Source organism: Ranitomeya variabilis, chromosome 5 (assembly GCF_051348905.1).
Source record: "Ranitomeya variabilis isolate aRanVar5 chromosome 5, aRanVar5.hap1, whole genome shotgun sequence".
Classification (NCBI taxonomy): Eukaryota; Metazoa; Chordata; class Amphibia; order Anura; family Dendrobatidae; genus Ranitomeya; species Ranitomeya variabilis.
Genome location: NC_135236.1, coordinates 657874198 through 657892076, shown reverse-complemented (window position 1 = coordinate 657892076; position 17879 = coordinate 657874198). Strand labels below are relative to the sequence as shown.

Sequence of the window (17879 nt, the reverse complement as noted above, 5' to 3'; positions counted from 1 at the left end):
GGAAAAGACATCCAGATTAGTCGCAACCTTCTGTACACATGGGGCATCCATGTGTCTTCATTGGCACACAATGGCCCATCTGGTAGTGGCTTATCAACCCCTGATAACAAAGGATTGGGAGTTGAAAACCAGCATGCCGATTCTTTCTACTGATGTCATTTATCGGGCGAAAGTCCTCTTTATGATTAAGAGGGCCATTCGGCATTGTCAAAGTCAACAGGTTTGGCCAAATTTGCTCGGATGTGTATAGGAACCTTAAAAAAAATCAACTCCCATCAAATGAAAAAATATTCTACTTGTTTAATTTTCTTGTTCCTAAAGAATTACACCAGAAAAAAAAAAACTGGAGCAGATATGAGATCATAATACCTCTTCTCTAGAGATGAGCGGATTGATTCTCGGAGGATCGAGTTTGAGTCGAATTTCCTGAAATTTGAGGTCTCACGGGAATTCAGACACTATCAGATTTGATTCACAAATGGCAAAAAAAAAACTTGCCCAGCACAAGTTCCCAGAACCAGCTCCTACACTACTGAAGCATGAGAGAGCAGGCATAAGTTATTTTGCATTAAGACAGACCTCCCCATAATGTCCTGCAGCTAAGGCATCAATCAGTGTACAATGGTGGTCAGTACATGGACCATTACAGATTAGAGGTTCCCTGAGGAGCACAGTTTATATGGCAGAGTTGTTCTTCATGTCCAGGGTTACTGGTTGTCTCCCATAGAGTTTTCACGCTCTCTCCTATAAAGTTTAAGCTCTTATGGTCAGTGGGGTTTTCTCTCTTGTAGAATGTAAGATCTTTTGGTGAACAGTGTCCCCTTTCACTCATTCTTCTGTAGAATATAAGCTCTTATGGTCAGCAAGGTCCTCTATCTCTCTCCTGTAGAGTGTAAGCTCTTATGTCCAGTAGGGTCCTCTCTCTCCTGTAGATTATAAGCTCTTATGGTCAGTAGGGTCCTCTCTCTCCTGTAGAGTGTAAGCTCTTATGGTCAGTGGGGTCCTCTCTCTCCTGTATAATGTAAGTTCTTATGGTCAGTGGGGTCCTCTCTCTTTCCTGTAGAGTGTAAGCTCTTATGGTCAGCGGGTTCCCCTCTCTCTCCTGTAGAATGTAAGTTCTTATGGTCAGTGGGGTCCTCTCTCTCTCCTGTAGAATGTAAGTTCTTATGGTCAGTGGGGTCCTCTCTCTCTCCTGTCGAGTGTAAGCTCTTATGGTCAGTGGGGTCCTCTCTCTCTCCTGTAGAGTGTTAGCTCTTATGGTCAGTGGGGTCCTCTCTCTCTCCTGTAGAGTGTAAGCTCTTATGGTCAGTGGGGTCCTCTATCTCTCCTGTAGAGTGCAAGCTCTTATGGTCAGCGGGGTCCTCTCTCTCCTGTAGAGTGTAAGCCCTTATGGTCAGTGGGGTCCTCTCTCTCCTGTAGAGTGTAAGCTCTTATGGTCAGTGGGGTCCTCTATCTCTCCTGTAGAGTGCAAGCTCTTATGGTCAGCGGGTTCCTCTCTCTCCTGTAGAGTGTAAGCTCTTATGGTTAGTGGGGTCCTCTCTCTCTCTCCTGTAGAGTGTAAGATCTTTTGGTCAGTGGGGTCCTCTATCTCTCCTGTAGAGTGCAAGCTCTTATGGTCAGCGGGTTCCTCTCTCTCCTGTAGAGTGCAAGCTCTTATGGTCAGCGGGTTCCTCTCTCTCCTGTAGAGTGCAAGCTCTTATGGTCAGCGGGTTCCTCTCTCTCCTGTAGAGTGTAAGCTCTTATGGTCAGTGGGGTCCTCTCTCTCTCTCCTGTAGAGTGTAAGCTCTTATGGTCCGCTGGGTCCTCTCTTACCTGTAAGGGTACCGTCACACATTGAAATTTTCATCGCTGCGACGGCACGATCCGTGACGTCGCAGCGATCGTATGAATATCGCTCCAGCGTCGTAGACTGCGGTCACACGTTGCAATCACGGCGCTGGAGCGATGCCGAAGTCCCCGGGTAACCAGGGTAAACATCGGTTAACTAAGGGCAGGGCCGCGCTTAGTAACCCGATGTTTACCCTGGTTACCAGCGTAAACGTAAAAAAACAAACCGTACATACTCACCCGTCGGTGTCCTTCAGGTCCCTTGCCGTCTGCTTCCTGCTCTGAGTGCAGCCGTACAGTGAGAGCAGATCGCAGCACCGCTGTGATCTGCTCTCACTTTCCGGCCGGCACTCAGAGCAGGAAGCAGACGGCAAGGGACCTGAAGGACACCGACGGGTGAGTATGTACGGTTTGTTTTTTTACGTTTACGCTTGTAACCAGGGTAAACATCGGGTTACTAAGCGCGGCCCTGCGCTTAGTTACCCGATGTTTACCCTGGTTACAAGCGAAGACATCGCTGGATTGCTGTCACACACAACGATCCAGCGATGTCAGCGGGTGATCAAGCGACGAAAGAAAGTTCCATACGATCTGCTACGACGTACGATTCTCAGCAGGATCCCTGATCGCTGCTGCGTGTCAGACACTGCGATATCGTAACGTCGTAGCGATGGAAATTTCAATGTGTGACGGTACCCTAAGATGTTATGATCAGCAGGGTCTTATCTCTCTCCTGTAGATGAGGTTCTGTCACTCTCCCTCTCTCTCTTCCTCATGTGTATTTTCTGAGCAGTTACAAGCTTCCAGTATTGAGAGTCATGCAAATTTATTCACTGCAAATCAAATTTTGAGGGGAAAATTTGGTGAAATTGGCGAATTTGAAATGTAAAAGATCTGCTCATCTCTACTCTTCTCCACATACATTGTCCCCTGTTTTGTATATTAAGAAATGTCCACCGGTGGGCATAACTTGAAGTTCTGTAGTTCCTGTGCACATTCTCCAACAGGACCACCAACTATCACAAGTCTTTAATCGAATTGGTCTTCCCTATGGGCCAAAGGAACCTTATGAGTCACCCAAGGCTTCAGGACAAAGTTAAGTCTACAACCTCAACAACTACTATAGTTACACCCCTTGTGTCTACCTTAACTTCCTGCAAATTTCATTGAGGACCCCAATTTGTCATGATATTTAATTAATACAGTGTAACGATGTATTATCAAAACTCTTGACTATCTTACAACTCAAATCCCAGCCATTAGGTGGCCATGCATAATATATATGTATTGCATAAACATCTCCTGACAGAGTACTGCAAAATTTTGTTTTTACAAAAAAACAAAACAACTGGCCTTGTGTCACTTATCTCAGGACGTGATGTGCCAGGAAGAATGGTGATGAGGGACTCACCTGTAGTTTTCCTATATACTGAGCAGACAATGTAATGTCTTAAATGAACGTCTCTTCAGAACAAGTTTGTTTTATAACACAAGACTGTTTAATGAAGCAAAGTTTTTCACACCTTTTGATCAGCGCTGTAATTAATGTGAACCTTATAGTGACACATCAGTAACAGGGAGATTCGAAGGCTAAAGCTCGCTGCTCAATTCTCAGCCACTTCTAATGAAATCATTGCTTACAACATTTTCTGTTGTGCTATCAAATCTAATTAACTTGCAAAATGTTTTTTTTTTTTTTTTTTTAAATCAATTATTTCTCAAGGTTTCATCGTTTCTATGACTATCTTTTAAGTTAATCCAAACCTCAGACACGGGTTGACTTTAGCAAATATTGTGTGCACTTTGCAAAGTAGATATGTTGAACCGTATGTGTCCGGGATTGGAAACAAAAAGTTGTTGTTTTTTTATTATTATTTATTTAGGTTTTTTTTTTTTTCTAGGAATAGGCTCTTGCCGATGGGCTGTGTTTGGTAGCCCAATGCAATTCCATTCAAGTGAATAAGGCAAAGGTGCAATACTAGATGCAGCCTACAGACAAGAGTGGTGCTGTTTTTGGAGTGAAAAAAAATAGTTTCTTTTTTTCTCTTTTAAAGGAACCAGTTGTAGCGCCCCCACTGCCGCAGGGCCGAGGGGTACCCGGTACCGGGCCTCTGAGTCTCTGCTCTGGGGTTGTCACGGTGGCTAGGCCCGGTCCGTGACCCTGCTGAGGGGCGTACAGTAATAGGTGTGGATAGAAGATGGTGGTGGTGATGCCATAGTGGTGCGGTGCAGTAAATAATGAGGACACCAGGTTGCAGTCTCTTTACCTCTTTACTGAAGATCTCTGGGTCCTCAGTCCGGAATCCGGATAACCAGGCTGCGCAAGTCCGGCCGGTCCAATGGCACCTCCAGAGTTCTCTTAACAGGTGGAAATCTGTGCCTTCCTGCTAGCGCTATGTGTTGTGGTCCTTCCCTGCTGTGCTTACGGAAAGTCCCCACAACTGTTGTGTCCGTTTCTTAAGTTCCCTCACAACTCGATTAGATGATGTTCTGCTAATCCTCCGTCCCTCCCTGATGTTACGGTTGGGACGGCACCCGTATGACGGGTAGGCTCGGAGCTCTTCCGGGACCCTAGAGTCGCCCCTCTCCACAAGTTGCCCCCCAAGACTGCATAGGTGATTTAGGTGAGACAGCCAGCCTTAGACTGACTGTCCTGCCGTTGGTTTAGAGTATTGCTTGAAGCTGAATATTGTAATACTCCCTCGGCGTTCCGGCCGCCGGTTATGCGCCTCAGTAGGATGTTGCCTCGGTCTTACAGCACGACTCCTACTGGTATTCTCCTTGTTGCTTTGCTCTCGTTTCTCACTCAGCACAATCTATCTCGCTTCCAATCCCTCCTTGGGTACCGCCGCTATACTGAGCAGGCACGGTCCCGTTACGTTCGCTCAAGTTGCCAAGCCTCTGTCAGGATCCCACCCCTGACAGAGACCCTACTGTATCTTCTCCCACAACACCCACTGCCACAGGATGTTGCCTGGTTCCAACCCAGTCAGCTTCTCACTAACTTCCTGCCTGACCCCCAGTTTACCCACAATGGTGGGGAGTGGCCTAGTGAATAGAACCCTTAGCTCCCCCTGGTGGCCCGGCTGTGAAATGTATTGGTGTCTGTGATACCTGGTCAGATGAACTCCTTCAGTGCCATCAGACGTACCATAGCTCCCCTTAGTGGCGGAGCCACAGTACTGCAACGACCAGGACTCTGGGGCGCTGCACTATCATGTCCCAAAATGCTTTTAACCTGCACATATGGGGTTAATCTGCGGGTTAATAGCATTCTAAAGCTGCCGAGACTAAATTAACTTTATTCCTTTTTGCAGCCTCCGGCTTTCAGTCATAGAGGCACAGCTTCAGCCACTACTCAGTACTGTGCGCCCAAGCACTGACTGACAGCCAGGTCAACAGTGTTATTCGGTACTGAGCCGGCTGTCAGTCAGTGCCGGGGTATGGATGCAGCCGCCGCTGTTGCCCCCACCAGCCCCATCACTCAGTATGATTGGCCCCGACCAGCCCCCAGTCACTATGAGGACTCCTACCAGCCCTCCTATCAGTATGATGGCCCCCACCATTCCCCCAATCAGTATGATTGGCCCCCTCCAGCCCCACCACTCGCTATTATGGCCCCAACCATCCCCACCATTCAGTATTCTTGTCTCCACCAACTCCATTTAGTATTATGGCTTTCATCAGCTTCACTACTCAGTATGATTGGCTTCTTCCACCCTCAAAATCAGTACGATGGTCCCCACCATCCCCACAATTAGTATAATGGCTGGCACCAGCCTACTCAATCAGTATGATTGGCCTGCTCCAGGCCCACCAATCACTTTTATGACCCCAGCCAACCCCACCATTCAGTATTATGGCCCTCACCAGCTCCACTAATCAGTTTGATTGGCTCCCACCAGCTCCCAATCAGGATGACAGCCTCACCAGCCCCTCAATAAGTATGATTGTCCTGCTCCCGCCCATGAATCAGTTTGATTGTCCTGCTCCAGCCTCCCAATCAGTATGATTGGCCCCATCACTCAGTATTATGGCCCTTACCAGCTCCACCATTCAGTATGATTGGCTCCCACCAGCCGCCAATCAGGATGACAGCCTCACCAGCCCCTCAATAAGTATGATTGGCCTGCTCCCGCCCATGAATCAGTTTGATTGGCCTGCTCCAGCCTCCCAATCAGTATGATTGTCCCCATCAATCAGTATTATGGCCCTTACCAGCTCCACCATTCAGTATGATTGGCTCCCACCAGCTGCCAATCAGGATGACAGCCTCACCAGCCCCCAATAAGTATGATTGGCCTGCTCGAGCCCCCAATCAGTATGATTGACCCCTTTCAGCCCCACCACTCAGTTTTATGGCCCTTATCCACCCCACCACTCAGAATTATTATCCTCCACCGTAAATCAAAACATTTATTAAAATTTACCAAAATTTTAAATTATTACATGCAGCAATAGTCCTTGGAAAAATGCAACAAAAAGTGTGGTCTATCTTGAGCGACACATTTATTATGTATGATGAATGTGCGCCGTTCTGTAAATTCATGAATTTTGACCCTGTCGATAAAGGTTCCCCATTGGACCCTACGCGCCACAATTCAGTAATTCCCATTTTGCCTAGAAAATCTCTCCCATTGGCTCTCATAATGATCCCTCTCTTCATGGCTGCTGACACAGATATAGATATTCACTGAATGACTGTGACACAGTGAATATTTTTTTTGTTTAAACGGAATGACCTTGTTCTTGAAGCGCCTTGCTGCTGCCAAATCATCCGGCTGAGATAAGTTACTGGGTAATTAATACCCTGGAACATATTCCTTTCAGCAGTGTGAAAATTTACCAGTATGCAGTGTATGGGCATAAAAAGCATTCTGCCCCGACACATGCTACATATTTTCAGCCTCTTCTTTTCCATTTTTTTTTTTTTCGCTTTTTTTCCAATTTGCAATCTACTGAAATGTATTCAGGTGTAAAGAAATGTATAAATCATTCCCTACCAAACTCATAGAGTTCTGCAATAAAGAAATAAATCACAAAGGCTCAAAATGGAAATTAATATTTGAAGGCTTTTTTTTTCCAAGCATCTCCGTGAAACCAATTGTACGAGTAACAAGAGTCTGTACTATAATCCTGCTGTTATACATCACGCCTTTATTAAACTTTTACCAACTACTTAAACACCCCTTTAATCCAGCCTTTGATGGTCTGCATATTCCTATAGGTTGGCATTTGTTTTGGGCTAAAACTTCTTTAGTGGATGTGGAAGATAAGGCAGAGGAGCTAGCTTTACACAAACAGCCTGTCAATTTCAAATGGAACCTTGCAATACTTCACTTTTCCTGCGGGAGTGCTGTAGGGAAATCAAACTCTTGTGCTTGAAATCTCCCATATATTAGAGAGCTCTAGTATTGGGATACTCTGTCTACAAATGGACAGCCGTTTTCAAAAAAGTTCTACTAACTGATCTGTGCCCATCTGATCGTCCTATATACTTGATAATGTGCTACCTTCATTGACCCCAGTGATGAGAGATCAATTAAGGAAGACTTTTTTAACACAAGATCGAAGACCTAAAATAAAAAAGTCTCACTTAAGGGGCTTGTCCTATTTGGATGACTTGCACTGGCGATCAGCTAGTTGTTGCAAGACTGACTGTTGAAACTCAGAGCAACCAGTTAATATTGCCCGGGGAAAGTTGTCGATGGCATCTCTACAGGTATAATGTGGTATTAGAGGGTTCCCAAAAAATGACCAGGAAATATTCTTTAAAATTGTTAATAGAAGTGGTTCAATTTGGAGTACCAACTCTATGATATTCATATATCATGGAATCTTAAAGTTAAAAAAAAACCTCCATGGGCCCATATGTAAAATTGGACAAACCCATACAGTTGATATCTCAAGCAATATTTTTAAACTTCCTGTCCTCTAGGAGGAAGGTCTCAAAACAAGTCTCTGCAATACCATACAGTATATGTAGTAATATGTATTGATGGCCTATCCAGGCAATCTCTTTGAAGTCATACCATATTTCTTAATGGGAATGTGTCATCAGAAAATAGCTTACTCTTTTAGTCTTTTTTTTTGTTATGTCTTTTTTAAACCTTTTTTAATTTTTCATATTACATTGTGATCTGTATTTTTTTTTTTAAATAGATCTTGCAATTTTCACATTGGCCACTGGGGCTTTTTTTAGACTTGAACTTCCTGTTGTTTCAGGAAATGCACATGTACATTAGCAGCAATGAACAGACTCCTCCCCCTATCTTTTGTATTGAAGCTCCCAATGAGCGTGTACAAAAGTAATTGTGAATGAAGGGGGAGCAGAGTCAGCTGGTAGATCCTGCTTTATTGTAGAGGAGTTACCTGTTATTTTAGTCCTGCTGATGAGACTTCTGAAAGGATGAGTCTATAATTGCTCCAGTGGCCAATGTGAAAATTGCAAGATTTCTAATATATATATATATATATATACATATATATATATATATATATATATATATATATATATATATATATATACATATATATATATATATTTATATACATTATATAATATATATTTATATATATTATATAATATATATATTATAATATATATATATATATACTCTGTATGTATGTATATATATATATATATATTTATTTAGATACATATACATGAAAAAACTAATTTAGCATAAAAAGCTGAATTAAACAAAGGGTCATTCCCCTTTAATGTAACCTTCCGTTTTGAAGTGATCTTTATATATAAGCTATTAATTATTAGAATTGGTCTTAAGACCTATAAGTAGCCTCAAAGCGTCTCCTATGTTGTGTTTATTGCTTGTCCCAATGTAATTATCAGTAAATCAGCAATTAATGTGGAGCGGAGATGAGTTTTTCCTAGTGATATTTATAATAATGGTTTGCAGTAATGTATTGTTTAATATGAATTTATCATTTTATGATTTGTGTGTTAAATGCTGCCGGAGGGTTAGATCAGATCAAGAAACGTTACTACTACACACTCAATTTAAAAAAAAAAATATTGTAGGATAAAATTTTCTAAGTGTTTTCCTTCATCTGGTAACAATAAAGACACTTTTTCCTAAGGAAGAAAATGGATTAACATAAAATTTTTGAATATAAAATCTGTCCATCCTTGAACAAAGGAAATTACATGCAATATGTAAAAAAATATAATTACAGGAGATAATTCAGCAAAACTCAATATGACTCCTAAATCTATATTTCATCGTATTGTGTTAGTATTATATTCTGATTCTATTTATTTCTGTATTTAAAGGGAATCTATCAGCAGGTTTTTGTTATGTAATCTAAGAGCAGCATGGTGTTGGGACAGAAAACCTGATTCCAGCAATATGTCACTTACTGGGCTACTCAGTGTAGTTTCCATAAAATCACTGTTTTATCAGCAGGAGATTATCACTAGAGGACTATTAAGTCTACTGCCAGATAGTCCAGCCCCGCCCCCACCACAGATTTGTAGCTTTCCGCCTATGCACAGTGTACACAGAAAGCAGCCAATCAGTGGGGTGGGTGGGATTACACAGAGCTCAGCAATCAGAGAACTGAGGCAGATAAAAAGGTTTTTAATGAAAATTATCGCAAGCAGGAAGTTATACATCCCCAGAATCAATATCCCTCTAAGAATTAGAATCTACGGCATGGAGGCGATGCCGCTACCGGCTGATGTAACTGTAGCCTTATTCACAATCATAATGTTGAATAAAATGGCTTAGAAAATAAATCACGGATCAAAGAAATGTTGCTTCTCGTTGGAGTGAAGAATACGCACCTCGGTGTTGTAAGGCAGGACTAAGCCTATGGCTTTGCTGCCGGCAGCAGCACAATTGCAGAGCCGCAGTCAGTGTCATTGCGAGCTCAGGCTTTATTATCCTAACCAATCACTGTCTCCATCTAACCGATTGCGGAAAATTCCTAAATGATGGTGGGAAGGAGATAGATTGGAAGGCCCGGTACTGCGGTTGTAAACATTCACCCTGCCGCACTCGTTATTTCACTCTAGTGGCTTTAATTTATTATAAAATTATACTCCGTAGTTGTGACATTGATCCCGCATTGATAAACTGGCCAATATTTGTTTGGCGTTTGTGTAGGCTTCATCTTGTGGCTTGGAAACATTAATCTTTGGCGCCAACGTGCATGTTATACATACGTACACATTTTTTCCCTTCGACTTTTGATTAATAGAGAGTAGATTGAGTGGGCAGGTGACAAATTCAGCACTCTACCCTGTTCAATATTTCCACTATTGTGTCTACTTGGCAGATAGAATTTGACTTAAAGGAACACTTCGCTCCACAGCATTTTTTTTCTTAATTTTCGATTCATAAACGGTACTTTGTTTTATATATGTTTAGCTTTCATTTTGTGTTTTTTTTCATACTACATTTTTCGAGTTTCCTACTCATCCTGGTTTCTATTGTCTAGTGAACGATGGTAACTTTCTCCTTAGAACCTCATAGATCTGATATTTAGGACCCATTCTGACACCTGGCACTCTTACCGAGCCGCTTTAGCCATTGCCGAAGGTTCACAGAGTATTTAAAACCACAGTTCGGTATGTTGTCAAATGGTCGATCTCGACTACTACAGCTCATTTCCCATTTGCTTCGACAACCACATTCCACCATCGCAAAATTCCATCCTTCCATTGACTTCTTGGTAGGCCTATATTCTCACTTTAGAAATTTACAATATAGTCACTGTTCCAACTTATCCGGCAAATTTGGGGTCCCTTTATACCCTTTTGCTAAATACAAAACTTTTTTCATTAGAGCTTGGCGAATATATTTCAGTGGTATTGAGTTCTTCTTGAATTTTACAGATATCCCTATTTTCCAGAAGGCGGATTCTTTGTGATTTACTCCACGCGATTTCAGCAAAATGTTGGCCACCATTTTGCTAAACCAGAGAGAGTCGGCAAAAGGTTAAAAAATAACCCAAAAAGCTAATTCACCACACCGTTCACCTCTCTGGCCACCTCCACTTCTCAATCTCTATGGTACAGTCCTCGGTGCCTCCTCTTACCACTACCATGCGTTTAAACTCCGAGCATCTTCACACTGAGCCATGACTTCTGGCCGCGACTAGGGCCGGAATGACCCTGCACATGCCTTCCATGGCTAGTCGCCGCCTAGAGTGTGCGTCGCAAGGTCGTGACGAACGTTGGCGCATTCTAGGCCGGAACTTCTTGTATAGAGTGAAGATGCCCATCGTTTGAGTGAGTACGACTGCGGTAAGAAAAGGTGCCCAGTACCTCTGGTGGAGAATGAGCAGTAGACATGAATGGTGAAGAATTAGTTGTTTCTTCTTTTTTTTCTACATCTTACATTTTTTATGTTCCAGGTTCTTTATAGACCCCAGACGATAATAATAGGCAATTTGGTAAATCTGTATCTGCTCATCTCTAGTTTCCATAACTTTTTCTATATATGGGGAAATGAGTAGTCAACAATCTACTAAAGCTGCTCCTTTCTTTTTGGCTTTAGCCTTTCAATGGACCGCCATTTTTCACCATACTATTGTTTCGAGCGGTGATAAGTGTGGTTACCACTTTGTGTCAAACCCATTTTTTGTGATACTATGGTATCATTTTTGTAGAGAGTAGAGTTGCATCTGAGAAGTTGACCTTAAGCCCCCAATGAAGAGACCATAAATGATGATGCCAAGTGGGTGGCCCGGTTACAGATTGTAATTTCATGCGTACAATGCCATACCCCAACATTCTGGAGAAAAGTTGGTTCACCATCTATCTTATGTGTATGAGGGTCCTTATGGGTTCTCCTTTGATAGATGATGTCTGGGGACAGAAGGATCGGGCATTTTGAATACCAATACTATAGAGTAGGTCACCCCAAAGATGTTTGGTGAAGGCTCACTCTCCCCTCCCCATATAAAACACATGCACGCTAAGTCAGAACCGAGCATGCATATATATGGGAGGGATTAGGAGGTATAACGGTTGGCAAACAGCTGTGTAAGAGGTACGAGCTCTTTAAGACTGTTTACTTTGTCAGTAATATGTTTTGTGTTCCATTTACAATTATCTTTACGCGCATTTCAGAAATAAAATGTCGTTTTCCGTGTAATAAGCTGTTGTCTTAATCTTGATGGAGCTCATTTTTCTTTACTCTCGGAAAAAAAAATTGAAATAATTGCTGTAATATCCTGTGGTCTGTGTTTTACGCACAACTTCCTTTATAGTCCTTGTGGTCAATTACATCGGTCTTTTACTTAAAATAAGGGGGGAAATGTGCAGTGAAGCAGTAGGGCCACTTAGCAAGTTATATTAAAGGGCCATAAAAGAGAAATAGGCTCTCAACTGAAAATCTGTAGTCACGTTCTCCGTGTCATAATTTAATCAGAATTTTATAGCATTTTGAGGGCTTCACGTAAAAAAAAGTCATCCTTCAGAAGAACTATTTGACAGGTTTGAGTTCTTACAACTATTTTCTCAGAGTTTAATATTCAGCCTAAAAAACGTGAGTGATTGAGTAGTAAATTAGAAAGCAATTGTAACTAAATTCCTATGGGAGCCATTACTTCAATTCCAATTCTCTCTTGATTTACAGGAGGCGAAATCTTAGTGATAAATGGAAGAAGAACTTGTAGAAGCGAGTACAGGATAAATGATTAGGGGAAATTTCTAGCCAACACAAAAAAAAAATTGCCGAAAAATATGTTGTGAGAATATCTGAATCTGCTCCATCATAGAGCTGGGCCATGGAGATTTTCCAGAATATTACAAAGTTTTCATTTTTCGTCACTAGCTTTCCATTTTCGGAAGCTTGAGACTATATCTCAAGATGTCCAAGGCTGGGCAGATGTCCAACCAATAACTGAAGTTTAGGTGCCCATACACATGAGATGTTCATACACATGGCTCGTTCCACTGACCGCTATCTCTCCCGAAGACTCCATACACATGAACGCCCAACTCGGTCAAGTGCTCATGTTCTCGAAGGGGAGATAGTAGGAAGTTCGTAGCATTATCTCCCTAAAAAAGCAAAAAGATTGAGATCTTAAATTTAAACTAAAAATTGTGTGAAGATGTGAAGATCATTCATCTTGCCAATAACTTCTTTCATTTTGAGATGACAAATGGAAAAGAAAAGGAGGTTAAACAAGGCGTGGTGCTAAGTTTTCCTGGTGCTTCATAGCAGTAAAGGAAGGATGATACTGAAGCTAGTTGCCTTACTGCCAGACACAGATTTGAAGGAAGGAGAAATAAAGGGTAGATTAAGTATATGTCAGTTTGTATAAGAATGTAAGACACAATAGGACCTGAGAAGAGGACCTGATGGGAGAAATTACTTGTGAAGTGAGATTGTCCTAAATTTAGGTTTCCTTTGAAACCCACCCAGTCTTGGGGATTTTTGACTGCGGTGTTTTGTCAAAAACTCTATAACTGTGGCCATCTTTATACTGTCAATTTTATACGTAAATTTGTATGTCAATGTAAAAAATATTATGTTGCATTGTGAATATAATTAATTATTTAGAAAATCATTAAATGTTTTTGTTTTGTTTTCTTCCAGCTCTGTGGCTGTGGATTGCTCGGAGTGGGAATATGGCTTTCTGTATCGCAAGGAAACTTTGCAACATTTTCACCCAGTTTTCCTTCGTTGTCGGCAGCAAATCTAGTTATTGCCATTGGCACAATTGTCATGGTGACTGGTTTCCTGGGTTGTCTTGGTGCTATAAAGGAAAACAAGTGCCTCCTCCTAAGTGTAAGTTACTATAATTGACATGTACATAACATTATGTCATTGTGGAAGTCATTTATAATAATGGTTGTTAGAAGTAGTGGTGTAGCCCGTTGCTTTGTCTTACAGTGGACCATTTATACGTGCATGGCCAATATTGTCACTTTCAGCATGGAGAGTGGGTTTTTTTATACTATTTTCACATTGAACTTGACCCTGTGGACCCCACTCCCATGCTAATGGCTATACCAAAACAACATTTTTAGAGTTCTTATGCTAAATATGTTAAAATTCACTTTAAGCAGCACATTTATTTGTTATCCACCCATTCTAGAATTTTTGCAGCGTTCTACAATCCATCCATCATTAGAATGTTTTTGTGTAACATTCTCTGATCTAACTATCGATAGACCTTTATGTTCTCATCCCTTGATCTGAGCATCAGCAGACCTTGATCTGAGCATCAGCAGACTTTTTTGTAACATATATGACCACTAATGGACCTTTTTGGTCACATTACTTTATCTGACCATCAGTAGACCTTTTTGTAAGCATCCCTTGATCTGACCATCTTTAGTTATTTTTTTGTACCATCGTTTCATCTGACCACCAGTAGACCTTTTTTGTAAAATACTAAGGTCGGACAGTCGGAAGACCTTTATTGGATCATCCCCTGATCTGACCATCGGAAAACCTTCTTGATCACATCTCCTAATTTGACCATCTGTTAACTTTTTTTGTAATAACATCTGATCTAACTGTCATGATTCCCCAATGGCATGGGAACATCAGAAACACAAAATAACAGACTAGCCCTCGGGTGATGGAAACTCAAGCTGACCGTGACCTAAATCTACCACACAACTAACAGTAGCCAGGAAGCATTCCTATGGCTGCCTAGATGCCATGCGCCAGCCGGAGAACTAACTACGCCTGGAAGAGGAAGGAACAGACCTGGCTTACCTCTAGTGAAATTCCCCAAAGATGATAGTAGCCCCCACATATATTAACGGTGAGTTCAGAGGAAAAGACATACACAGTATGAAGGTAGATTTAGCAAAGCGAGGTCCACTTACTAGATAGAGGAAGGATACAAAAGAGGACTTCACGGTCAGCTGAAAAAACCCTTTCAAAAACCCATCCTGAAATTACTTTAACCCCTTCAAGTCGCGGCCCTTTTTCGTTTTTGTGTTTTCGTTTTTCGCTCCCCTCCTTCCCAGAGCCATAACTTTTTTATTTTTCCGTCAATATGGCCATGTGAGGGCTTATTTTTTGCGGGACGAGTTGTACTTTTGAACGACATCATTGGTTTTACCATGTCATGTACTAGAAAATGGGAAAAAAATTCCAAGTGCGGTGAAATTGCAAAAAAAGTGCAATCCCACACTTGTTTTTTTTTTTTTTTTTTTTGCTAGGTTCACTAAATGCTAAAACTGACCTGCCATTATGATTCTCTAGGTCATTACGAGTTCATAGACACCTAACATGTCTAGGTTATTTTTTATCCAAGTGGTGAAAAAAAATTCCAAACTTTGCTTAAAAAAAAAAAAAAAAAAAGTGCAATTTTCCGATACCCGTAGCGTCTCCAATTTTCGTGATCTGGGGTCAAGTGAGGGCTTATTTTTTGCGTGCCGAGCTGATGTTTTTAATGATACCATTTCGGCGCAGATACGTTCTTTTGATCGCCCGTTATTGCATTTTAACGCAATGTCGCGGCGACAAAAAAAACGTAATTCTGGCGTTTCGGATTTTTTTCTCGCTACGCTGTTTAGCGATCAGGTTAATGCTTTTTTTTATTTGATAGATCGGGCGATTCTGAACGCGGCGATACCAAATATGTGTAGGTTTGTTTTTTTTTTAATTGTTTTATTTAGGATGGGGCGAAAGGGGGGTGATTTAAACTTTTATATTTTTAATATTTTTTTCACATTTTTAAAAACTTTTTTTTTTCACTTTTGCCATGCTTCAGTAGCCTCCAAGGGAGGCTAGAAGCAGGCACAGCCCGATCGGCTCTGCTACATAACAGCGATCATCAGATCGCTGTTATGTAGGAGAATTGCAGGTGTGCTGTGAGCGCCGACCACAGGGGGGCGCTCACAGCCACCGGCGATCAGTAACCATAGAGGTCTCAAGGACATCTATGGTTACCTTCCTGATGCATCGCCGACCCCCGATCATGTGACGGGGGTCGGCGATGACGTCATTTCCGGCCGCCCGGCCGGATGCGGTAGTTAAATGCCGCTGTCTGCATTTGACAGCGGCATTTAACAGGTTAATAGCGGCGGGTGAATAGCGATTTCACCCGCCGCTATTGCGCGCACATGTCAGCTGTACAAAACAGCTGACATGTCGCGACTTTGATGTGCGCTCACCGCCGGAGCGCACATCAAAGCAGGGGACCCGACATGCGCAGTACATGTACGGCGCATGTCGTGAAAGGGTTAAGACTCCTGTGTCAACTCATGACACAGGAGTGGCAATTTCAGTCCACAAGAGCTTCCAGTAACAGGAAATGACAAACTGTAAACTGGACAAAAAATACAAAACAAAAAGGACAAGAGTCCACTTAGCTGATCAGCAGACTGGTAGCAGGAACATGCAACTGAAAGACTCAGGTAACAATGATGACCGGCAAGGAAGTGACTGGAGAGCAAGGCTAAATAGGGAACTCCCAAAACTGATGGAAGCAGGTGAGCTGAGGCAGAAAAGAACACACAAGTCTCCAGTACCACCAGCCACCACTAGGGGAGCCCAAAAAGCGGATCACAACAGTACCCCCCCCTTAAGGAGGGGGCACCGAACCCTCACAAGAACCGCCAGGGCGACCTGGATGAGCCCTATGAAAGGCACAAACCAAATCCGAGGCATGAACATCAGAGGCAGTTACCCAAGAATTATCTTCCTGACCATAGCCCTTCCATTTAACCAGATACTGGAGTCTCCGCCTGGAAATACGGGAGTCCAAGATCTTCTCTATAACGTACTCCAATTCACCCTCAACCAGCACAGGAGCAGGAGGCTCAGCAGAAGGAACCACCGGCACCTCGTATCTCCGCAACAACGACCGATGGAACACATTATGGATAGCGAAAGATGCCGGGAGGTCCAAACGAAAGGAAACAGGGTTAATAATCTCCAAAATCCTATAGGGACCGATGAACCGAGGCTTAAATTTAGGAGAAGAAACCCTCATTGGGACAAAACGGGAAGACAACCACACCAAGTCCCCAACACGAAGGCGAGGACCAACCCGACGCTGGCGGTTAGCAAACCGCTGAGTCCTCTCCTGGGACAAATTCAAATTGTCCACCACTTGTTCCCAAATCCGATACAACCGATCCACCACAGTATCTACTCCAGGACAATCCGAAGACTCCGCCTGACCAGAAGAAAAACGGGGATGAAACCCCGAATTGCAAAAGAAAGGGGAAACCAAAGTGGCCGAACTAGCCCGATTATTAAGAGCAAACTCCGCCAACGGCAAAAAGGCAACCCAATCATCCTGATCCGCAGACACAAAACACCTCAAATACGTCTCCAAAGTCTGATTAGTTCGCTCCGTCTGGCCATTAGTCTGAGGATGGAAGGCAGACGAAAAAGACAAATCAATGCCCAACCTGGCACAGAATGCCCGCCAAAATCTAGAAACGAACTGGGTACCCCTATCAGAAACGATATTCTCAGGAATACCATGCAAGCGAACCACATCCTGAAAAAACAAAGGAACCAACTCAGACGAGGAAGGCAACTTCGGCAATGGCACCAAATGAACCATCTTAGAAAAACGGTCACACACCACCCAGATAACAGACATCCTCTGAGAGACAGGAAGATCAGAAATAAAGTCCATCGAGATGTGCGTCCAAGGCCTCTTCGGAATAGGCAAGGGCAACAACAACCCGCTAGCCCTAGAACAACAAGGCTTGGCCCGAGCACACACATCACAAGACTGCACAAAAACACGCACATCTCGAGACAGAGATGGCCACCAGAAGGATCTAGCCACCAAATCCCTGGTACCAAAAATTCCAGGATGACCCGCCAGCGTAGAAGAATGAACCTCCGAGATGACTCTACTGGTCCAATCATCAGGAACAAACAGTCTACCAGGTGGACAGCGATCAGGTCTATCCGCCTGAAACTCTTGCAAAGCACGTCGCAGATCTGGGGAAATAGCAGATAATATCACCCCATCCTTAAGGATACCTGTAGGTTCCGAATCACCAGGGGAATCAGACTCAAAACTCCTAGAAAGGGCATCTGCCTTCACATTCTTAGAACCTGGTAGATATGAGACCACAAAATTAAACC

At 42.7% G+C, this 17879-nt stretch overlaps 1 protein-coding gene across 2 annotated transcripts in view; it reads left to right on the top strand.

Annotated features, from left to right (window-relative positions):
* Positions 1-17879, top strand: part of TSPAN9 (tetraspanin 9) — a 469239-nt gene that overhangs the window by 419483 nt on the left and 31877 nt on the right. For both annotated transcript variants that reach the window (XM_077266492.1, XM_077266491.1), the window contains one exon: positions 13401-13592. In XM_077266492.1, the coding sequence (XP_077122607.1) occupies positions 13401-13592 (192 nt within the window). The remainder of the gene's footprint in view (positions 1-13400; positions 13593-17879) is intronic.